Raw genomic sequence first — 10223 nt, 5'->3', positions numbered from 1 at the left:
CCAGCCACGGGACACCAAGGCTTCCTGGGAGAGGTGGGCTTTAAGTAGAAGTCGAGGGCAGAAAATTCAATTCATTTCATTTCAGTTTGCATATAAACATCTGGTATAGTGCTTGTACGTAGCAGGTGCTCAATAAACAGAAGTCATTCTCCTCGTGTCTAGCTACCCACTGTCACCCTTTGGCTGTTACATTGCTTATTCTGCAGTCCTCACTGTAACACAAAAGAACAAATCTGACTCCGTATTAGATCTGTTTCTTTGGCTTTAACCCTGTACCCTGTTTTCTAGGCTAGCTCTGCACCTGTTGTAAAAAATATTGCCTTCAGCCTGAAATATACAGGACAGCCCATTCTCAAGGCTATGACCTTTAAGGATATTAACACTTTTGCACTTATATAAAGATAACAAGTTACAGAATAGAAGATAACATTTGTTTTCTTTAAGGTTTTACAGGGGGACCATGACCTGACCCACGTGGACAGCTGCAAGAACTAAAAATTCCTACACCAAGAAGTTTTCAACAACCAACCACACCACCTCCCCTTTTTAGTATAAAAGGAACCTGAATTCTGACTTGAGTTAAGATGGTTCTCCAAGACATTACTCTGCCATCTTCTCCATCTGCCGGCTTTCAGAATAAAGTCGCTATTCCTTGCCCCAACAACTCGTCTCCCTATTTATTGGCCTGTCATGCGGTGAGCAGAATGAATTTGGACTCGGTAACATCATCATCAGACATACTATTGCCTCTTTATGGTCATCATTCTCCACTGCACCGGAAGCTCCCTCAGAGCAGGGCCTGTGTCTGTGTCCCCACTGCCTAGAGCAGAGCCTGTCTGGCTCCTGGCAGGTACCCAACAATTATCTGTTGGATAAGTGAGTGACTGAGTGGCTAGCCAGGTGCCAAGAAAGCAGAGCCTGGGCAGGGTGTGCGGGTGGCGAGGGGATCAAGCTGGCTGAGCGGCCCAGTGCAGAGGGAGGCTGGCGAGGTCCAGGCTGAGAAGGAAGGTTCCCGAGAGCTTGTAGAGGAATCTGGGATGCCACGCCAAAGCGATTGGTTTTCTTAGACAGTGAGCCATTCAGTTTCTGTACTGGGAAGAGGTAAGATCAAGCTTGGCTTGAGAAGGGTTTATTTGGCTGCAGGAAGATTGCAGAGGAAGAGGGGATGGAACTGGGCGACCATTCGGACACTCTCCAGTTGCCCAGGGGAAGGCAGCGGGCTGGCATGGGGACGGGCTCACCGGCTTGGGACAAGGGCATTGGGAGGAAAATGTGGCAAGGAGACTTGGCCTGATGGGCCTCTCAGAAGCCTGGAATGCAGCAGAGGGCAGAAAGGAGTCTGAGACCCATCCATCTGTTCCTCTGTGGGCGGAAGGCTGGAGGCAGAAGAGCAGGTGAAGCCGCCCAGGAACTGTCTACAGACCCAGCGAGCAGTGGTTCCAAGGACAGTGTCTAGTGGGGGGAAACTCTTTGAGAGCTGAAAATGAAATACTAAGAAGTGATAAGACAGTCAGGGGAGCGAGGACCGTGGAAACTGAGGCAAGAGCTCCAGGAGGACTGGTCCCTGATGTCAGGGGCTGTTGCAGGTTTAGGAGGATGCTAGGTAACTGGGAGAGGGTTGTTCCTGGGGTGACGGACGGCTCCAGTGATGTTAGGACACACTTGAGGGTATGTGGCGGGGCAGAGGGCAGCTGGCGTGCTGGTAAGGAGGAGGGTGCGGGAGTGATGGTAGAAGCTGAGGCAGGGTTAGGTGGAGGGTAGGGTAGAGGGAGGCAGCTGAGTCAGAGTGGGGGGGGGGAAGCAAAACAGTATCAGCCTATGGAGAGGAGTCTGGCTGTGACTGGGGGGGAGCAGTCCCAGCAAAGCGGAGACTAAACATTCAGGGTGGGAAACTGAGGCAGGAAGAGGAGGACGGAGCACCTGGGAGGGGCTGTCATATTTGCCCACTGTTAACTCACTGACAACTCTGGGAGAGGCATGGTGGGGCAGAGGCTAAGGAGGTGATCTAACAAGTCCTCTCTGACCCTGTAGGACCAGACCATCATCAGGTCTAGGGTGGGGGTGATGGGGTGAGGACATTTCATCAACACAGCATTGCAGCCTCAAGGCAGGACCTTGAGCTTGAACCCTCTGGCTACCCCGAGAGACAGGCAAAGACAGCAGAGCTGGGGGGCTGACCCAGGGAGAATCGCTCCTACCTCCAATGCCCTGTCCCCTTGTTGCTGCCTCTGCAAGTCCTTCCAACCCCTCACTCACAGTCATGGTGCCTTCCTCTGCACCTACCTTCCAGAACCCTCTGCTGCCCTATTATATTCTGACCCCATAGGGGACTGTGTGACCACTGGTCCCCCCACCTGACTCATCTTCTGGTTCAGGGCCCTCTGTGGATGTTCACAGAGCATGTTTGGAGACCTCTGGGGGACAAGAGCAGCAGGGAGTTGGCCAGGAAGCACATCCAGTGCCCTGCACACACTGGGGCTGTAGCCCCCAGATTCTCTGAACCTCATTCATTCGGTCATCAGATACATGCTATCAACTTTGATGGGCCCGGCGCTGTTCTAGGCACTGGCCATTCCATACTGAACAAACCACACACGAACCCCAAGAATGAATACCCCTATTCTAGTAAGAGGAGACCCACAATAAAACTGATTAGTAAAAACCATACCCTGTTAGGTGAAGTGCTATGGGGGCTGTGCCATGCAGATTGCATTAAATAGGGTGGTCAGGGTAAGTCTCGCTGAGAAGATGAAAGACAAGTTTGATTATTTTAAAGCTCACCAGTCCTGGTGGGCTATAAGGGGAAGTCCTCAGCCTGCTCCTTCGCTAGGCCCCCTAAGTCCGGGCTTGGAGAGCTGGGGCCAGCCGGTGCAGTTCTCCAGGAGCACCACCAGAGGGAGCCCGGACCCCTCCTAGCGCCTTCCGAGCCCTCCCGCACAGCCTTGCAAGCAAAAGTTTTTCTTAAACTAACAATGCCAGTGTAAGGAGGTGCTCGCGCCTGATTGGACGGGGGAATTTTGCAGGTTTGATTCCTTGATTGGACAGGAGGTGTTAGGGGTGGGGAGAGAGCTGATGGTGGGGGATCCCGCTCCCTCCCTCGTCAGTCTGGCCGGCTCCGTCCTCTCGTAGGCTCGGCTGTAGCTCGCAATGTGACACTAGGACGCACACGCACTCGCGCGCTCTCCCCGGCTCGCACTCCCTCGCCCTCTCACACACCCGCACGCACACACCCACCTCTCCCATAAACACACACACACACATGCACACCCACACCCACGCGCGCCCGCACCGCCCCACGCGCGCACACTCCCGCCCACGCCCACGCCGCGCTCCGGGGAGTCCGGTCCCAGCCAGAGCGCGAAAGGATACGGAGAAGCCACCGGCGGGGAGCGCAGCGGCGCCCCAGGACGCGGCGCCCTCCCCGCGCGGCCGCCTCGGCTCGGGCTCGGCCTGGGAGCCGCCGGCCGGCGATGGCCCTGGATTGCCTGCTGCTGCTCCTCCTGGCAACCGCAGTGGCCGCGATGGAAGGTAACGTACCCTCCGCGGAGCAAGTTGGCGGCTGTATCACCCGGGCTTCTCTGGCGGCTACATGTCGCCCGCATCCCGCGACCCTAGAGCCAGGCGGTTGGGGAGCGTTGGCCGCGGCCGAGCGCGGGGCTGGGGCGGCACCCACAGGCGCGCCCCCGGCTGGCTTACGGCGCCCGCAGCTGGTTCGCGGAGCCCTCTGGCTCCCGCGCCCTGGCGCTCCCTGGCAGCCCCGGTCTCCCGCAGCTTCGGCTTGGAGAGCGCGGAGCCCGCTGCATTGCGGTGCAGGCTCCTTAGCTCCGGCGGAGCTGAGCGTTGGGGAAGTATGGACGCCTCGGGCGGTCCGGCCCCTGGAGTGCGGGCGCCTGTCTACTCCCTTCCTATCCCGGCCACAGATGCGCTTAGGCTGCCGTGCGCCCTCTCCTTTTCCTCTGCTTGCGGTCCGCGGACTGTAGGACTCTGGGCTCGGCGGGCTGGCGTTGCGCGCGGGGACCGATGAAGCAAGCACTGGCCCGGTACCCCCAAGTGGCCGCCGAAGGAGAGGAGCTGAGTTCATTGGCTGAACCCTCGGGGGACAGCCTGGTGGTCGGGGAGCCTGCGGGCTGCATCTTTTCGGGGTCATTCGGGGTGAGGTGGACACCTTTGTCACTTCCTGAGCCTGAAAACGGGGCGGGGTGGGGTGGGTGTTCGGTCCTGCCGAAACTCCCCCAGTATCTCCTTCGTCCCGGCAAGGGAGCCGACGCATAGCGACGCTCTCCCTGCTACTTCAGCCTTGGCTGTGCCTCCCTCCGCTGTGGCCGGGAAATCGCGCTCCGCGGGCACCGCGCCTGGCGCAGCAGGGAGCCCTGCGCTGGGCTGCGCCCGCGAATCCCTGTGGGAAATCCCTGCCCAGCTCCCGCCTCCCGCCCTTTCCCCCGCCCCATTTCTCGCCGCGGAGCGGCGGCCGCAGCCCCTTCCCAAAGCGCTTCTCGGCCTAGAGAGGAGTTTAATGCCGGGATGGAAGCAACTGTGCGGGGAGATGCGCGCCGCAGCCCAGCTCGCAGCCTCGGTGTCCGGCGCGGGTGAAACTCCACTGAGGGACTCCGAGGACGGGGAGCTCGCTCCGCTGAACTGCCCTGGTCCTTGCCCAGCTGCTACCGTGGCCCAGTGGAACCCCTCCCCGTCCCTCAAGCCCCGGGTTCGGCGCCCCAACCCCTCCGGAAAGTACTGCCCTTCTGGAAGCGAAGCAGGGGCTTTTTGGCTCTAAGGCGGGTCTAAGATTACCCAGCCTCGTAGGGAAGACCACCATATCCCGCGTTCGTTCTGGTGGCGGCGCGGGGGTGCGGCGATGAATGCTTGGAAAGCTCGCTCTTGCTTTTCTGAAGGTGGCTTTTTGTCTGCCCTCCGCCTACCACTGCCCTTTCTGGCTGCTGGTCTTTGTGCGGGGCGGGGTGCTTTTGGCAACGTGCAGGGACTGGAGCATTGGGGAGCGCGGACAACATCCCGCAGAAAGGATGCTCGGGTTTGCCTTACTGGGGAGCAAGCGCGGGAGCGGTTAAATTAGGACAAGCCGGGCGAAGCACACCTCCAAACCGGTCAGGACGACCTGGGCGAGCGAGCATTTGCAACGGGCGAGGCTAGGCTGGACTTTCTAGCTCTGGGGCGGCGCGTCCTGCCAGCCGCTCTTCGCGGCCCCTGGAGGGGCAGTGGCTTGCTCTCGGAGTGCAGAATAGTTGCCTACTTTGGGAGCATGGTCCTGGCGTTGGGTCTGCGTCGTTGAAGGAGGACACATGCATTCGAGCGAAATTGTTTGAAGGGCAGATGTGTGGGAACACACCAGGTGTCTGGCGGCGCGCGGTTTCCGCCCTAGACCCCACCTGGGTTGGCCCTCCTTGTCTGCTCGCTGGAGCAGCCCAGGAAGGGTACCATTGTGCCCACGGCCAGCCGTGTATACCGGCCCTGTCACCTGGGGCGTCTGGTGCTGCCCACGGTGTGGGGGCGGTGTTCTTTCCCTCAGCGCAGCCCAGGGAACTTTGCCATTAGCCCCGCAAGAAGAGCCCGGCTTTCTGGGCTGAACATCTCTCCTGCAAGGGTTAAAAGAAATGCCACATTCAGCAGAATATTAAAGCAGCCCCGGCGTCCCTGCTCGGTGCACAGGGATAGTACACACCATTCACTCCTTCGTCTTCTCCAATGAGCACAGGCAGGCTCATTTTCTACTCTCCACACGCGGAGCCGCCTTCCCGCCTGCCTTGCTGGGCTGGGGCCAGCGTCATTCCACTTGTGATGAGTGAGGAATAATTATCAGAAAAGTGAATCAATGAGCTGCCTACACAGAGAGCAGATCCCACTCATGCAACTGTGGCCAGGGGGAGCCTCTCCTTGCTGGTTTGGCCCCTTATGTGTCTATCTGTCTTCTTGTCTTCGTGGGTCTCTGGTGGAATTGTAGTGGGGCCTTGTCACCCAAGGCAGGCAGCTCCAAGACCAGGCTGGTCCTCAGCCTGGGCCAGGGTGAGGACAAAGGGATAGCAGTAGCCACGGGCCAGGTGGGGACACTTCACCAGAAGCAGGCAGGGCCCTATGGGACCCTCTGCCTGGGTGGAAGAAGGAGGGGCTGGCTAACCCAGAGAGTGGGAGACCCACCCTGAAGGAGACTGCCCCTTTCCTCCCTGCCGCCCCCCCCACCCCCCGCCGCCCACTTCCAGCCAGTGGCTCTGGCCTGCAGGGAAAAGGCTCTCTGGGGCTTTTAAAGTCTATTTTCGGAGGGGAGCAGGGCAGGCTGGGAGGCAGGGATGCTGACTTCCTCAGGCCTTCTGGACACAGAACGAGGCCTCTTTTCTGCCTCTGGGAAAACAACTGCCTCTTCCAGTCCGCACCTTTTCTCATTGGTCTGAGAGCTTGTTGAGGACCGGCTGCTGGCATCTATGGGCTGCCTCCTCTGAGCTGCCCTTTGGCCTGTGCCCTTCTGGTCGGGGGCTGAAGACATTCTCTCAAGGTGCAGCAGGAAGGACATGTCAGGCTGACAGCAGACACTTCGCCCTCAGAGTGGAGTATTTCTGGGCTAAGCCGTTGGCCCTTCTGGGAGGCAGCGATCTGGAATCACTGACAGCTCACAGCATCCTCCCAGCCCCAGCACCGGCGTCTGTGAGTGACCACACACATGCAGGGGGCCTCAGTGTGCGACACTGGCTGACCAAAGCACTCCTAGGAGAGCTGCCTTTTGATGTGGCCCAGAGTGAAATTCTGCACTTGCCACCCTTGAACCTGCATGTGTGTTTGCTTTGGTGGTAAATTTCTCAGGGCTTAACAAATAGTGGGTTCTTCGTAGGAATTCCTGAGGCCTGAATGCATACACGCCTGAGTTACAGTACCCCTTTGTGGGATAAGTTACCTTGAAATGCAAGGGCACTGCATTCCACGGCACACAGTTAAGTCTCCATCACGGTTTCATGGTGGAAACCCCCAAGCTCAGCCTGTGTGTCTGTAACAGGCTACCAGGCCCAGAAGTGATTGGCTGTTTCTGCATTTCCTGTGAAGATTTGTTTGCTACGAGTGCATCTGTTTTGGGTATCCATGAGCGTGCATGAGCCTGCAAGCAGTAGCAGGCGCCAAAGATTGAAAAAAATGTCTAGCGGAGAAAAGTAAAATTGGAGAAAATTCTATCCATTAGCTGATTTTATTTTCTGTGCGTCGTGAAAAGGTGGCTATTACTCAGTGTTTGCGGAGGGACCCCCTGAAGCAGCGAGTGAAATCCTGGTGAGGTAGGGTAATGCAGCCCTGGGCAATTGTTTTGAGAGAAGTCTTGATAGTGTAGACAGCTGCTGAGGTAAGACCCAGCCCCAGCCCGAACCTTCTAGATTGACAGAACAGAGCTGCCCCAGCTGGAGCTGCTCACCTATTCTAACCTTAGAAATTGGACGAGACATACGTTATGAGGACACCCCAGTACTAGTTTAAAAATGAAGATGCTATTAAAGTCAAAGATACATTCATATTATTAAACTATGACGATCATCTTAGTTAACTCCCCAAGAGTTCCTAGAAACGCTAAGGTTTAAGAATGTAGTGTTTCCAGCATGGGCAAAGGGTGGAGGTGATTTTGGAAGCCAGCAGTGTGGGGTATTGTCTCAGGAAGGCATCTCAGGCTTCAGGCAGCCTTGTGGCACCTGGGCAATTCATTCTAGACTCCTGGACTCTGTTCCCAAAAGGTCAGCAGGTGTGGAAAGATCCTGAAAGTTGACATTCTGGCCTCCCAGAAGATCCTGTTGTAGGTGCTTCCTGAAAACTTTGCCCAGAGGAATGTTTCTAAATTAGGCTGCAGTCAGGAATCCTGAGCAGGTCTTGCTCTACTTGTCACTTCGGGAGTTGGAACGGCCAGGGCATCTGCATTTTTAACAAAGGGACTTGGCGATTCAGATGCAGGGAGCCTGGCCCCAGTACATTTAGGAACTGCTGATAATAGCTAACACCTAACACAAGGTGCCATTCTAGGTGCTTTACATAAATTAATTCTCTTAATCTTTAGACAATCCAATCACATAGGTATTATTATCCATTCTCCTCTCCCATTTCTCAGATGAGAAGACTGAGGTCCAGAGTGTTTCAGTAATTCGATGATGCCACATAGCTAGTAAGTGGACTGCACTTGAACCCAGGCAATCCATGTTCTGTACCACTCCACTCTACTATTTTTGTAGGCTTTGCTTGAAGAAAGGTTCAGATCAGCCTGATTCCATGGGTGGGAAGAACTCTAATGCTGATTCAGCCACTGGCCATAGGGTACTTAACTGATGAGTAGGGACTCCATATTTCCGTGGTCTTGGAAGAAGAGATGATGGAAATGTTCGGATAATCCCAGCACTTCGGCTCCAGCCCAGTTTCCCTGTAGCTCTCTTCCTGCCCCTTCTTTCCCACCTCCCACCCTCTTGCCACTCTATACACATGCAGATGTGGGGCTGGGAACAGCACGGCTTCTGATAAGGAAGGATCCCGAGCATCTTTGCCCCTCTCCCTGACCTGGCCAGCTCTCCCAAGGAAAAAAATGGTTGCGGACAAGGGTCCCCAAAAGATGTGGGCCTGGGCATCCTGTGCATTCTGAGAGCAGTGGAGTGAGCACATGAGACCCTTACCTGTCCCCACCTGATCGTCTGAGGCACATCCCTGCACCGGCTTCCAGGAGCCCACATTCCTTGGAAGAGCTCCCTTTATGTCTCTGTCTTCTGCATTAGCCACTGAAGCAACCTGAATATTTCTCTCAGATTTCCATGTCCCCAAAGGTGGTGGAGAAACAGAGTATTGGATGCCTGCCCTTCTGAGGAAATTACTATAATAATAAAGTAACACCCTGGGAGAGATTTCATATTTAAGAGCACAATTTTGCATGAGAAATTTCTCAACCCCTTTTATGGATGCCATTTCACTTATAGCGACAGACTGGGCCCTCAGGTGTGTGTTTTTGTTCAGAGGTTGGGGGTGGGGGGATTGAATGGCCAGCTCAGGGCCACCTGCTCCATCAAAGGTCCCTGACACCTGATGTCTGAGCCACCTCGCTTTTGTTAATCACTCCTGGGGGTTAGAGAGATGGGAACACACTTGGCAGGGAGGCGGGGAGGATGGAGAGCTTGGTTCTTCTTTGCTTTCCATCTGAACTAGGGCTCAGGAAGCAGCAGGACGTACAGTTAGCTCTTGCCCTCCCTGGACCCAGTGTTCTCATTGTTGAAAGACTAAAGGAGGGGTTGTTATGATGGAGAGGGTAGCAGGGGCTTGGGGTGGGGGCAAACCCCAGAGTAGAAACAGTGATAGAAGTAGGGGGGCTTGGGGTTGACAACTGTAGGTGAAGTGCAGTCCACAGCATTGTGACCCCCTGGCTAGTTGTGGGCGGGGTGTGGATCCTCAGAGTCTGGGGGCTGGGTTCTGCAACAGTAGCTCAGAGAGAGTGAGGGTGAGCCTGGCCAAAATCAAAAGGGCCTTAGCCTAGTGCCCTGCTCGAGAAGACCCCACTCTCAGGACCTGTCACTGCCCAGGCTGTGTAGCTGGTACAGGTGGCACCTGGACCACAGCCCCCTCTAGTCCATTTCCACAGAGAAGGTTTCGTCTCCACAGCCTAGGAAGGGCACCTTACCCACCTACTCCCTCACTCCCGAGGCAGCGTGGAGTGTCAGCCCCAGAACCGAAAATCTGGGGCCCTACGCAGCACCATAAGGACCCTGCTGATGATGGGGACCTCGGATGCTCCGTCCACTAGTGGGGAAACAAGGTGATGAAAAAGGCCAGGTCTCCCCCTCCATCCCCAGTAGAGGTGTTCCTCCCAGGCACAGGACACCCCAGCACCTACAGACAACACCATTAGCAGCTGCTGAAGGAGGCTGCTCTGTCCCCTCCTGGAAGGTTCCCTCAGAGCGTTCGGTAGCAGAACTGGGCTGAGGTGGAAACATATAGGAAGTTTTCAGAGAATTACCAGGACTCATTTCTGCCCACAGGTTGCACCTGAGGCCCTGCCTGTCTCTCCTCTCGCCCCTCCCGCTCCCCGGCAGCAAGTGACAAAATGACTGATTTGAATTTAACCTCCTCGAGCTGCTGCTTCATCCCCCAGCGGAGGTGATAATGAGCAGAGAAATGGGCAGAAGCAGGGGGCCAGGAGGGGAGGGGCCGGTGAGGGAGCGTGGCCCCGGGCTGTAGCCTCGCACTAGCGTCTGAGGTCCCTGGGACTGAGCCTGGAA

General features: G+C 56.3%; 1 protein-coding gene across 1 annotated transcript in view; it reads left to right on the top strand.

The window, feature by feature from the left end:
- Positions 1-2662: 2662 nt before the first annotated feature.
- The window catches only part of EPHB1 (EPH receptor B1), a 409323-nt gene continuing 401762 nt past the window's right edge, over positions 2663-10223 (top strand). The window contains exon 1 of the mRNA XM_032488058.1: positions 2663-3528. Within this exon, the coding sequence (XP_032343949.1) occupies positions 3471-3528 (58 nt within the window). The 5' untranslated portion in view covers positions 2663-3470. The remainder of the gene's footprint in view (positions 3529-10223) is intronic.

Source organism: Camelus ferus, chromosome 1 (assembly GCF_009834535.1).
Source record: "Camelus ferus isolate YT-003-E chromosome 1, BCGSAC_Cfer_1.0, whole genome shotgun sequence".
Lineage (NCBI taxonomy): Eukaryota > Metazoa > Chordata > Mammalia > Artiodactyla > Camelidae > Camelus > Camelus ferus.
The sequence above is the reverse complement of the archived record's forward strand: the minus strand, read 5'-3'. Positions and strand labels throughout refer to the sequence as shown.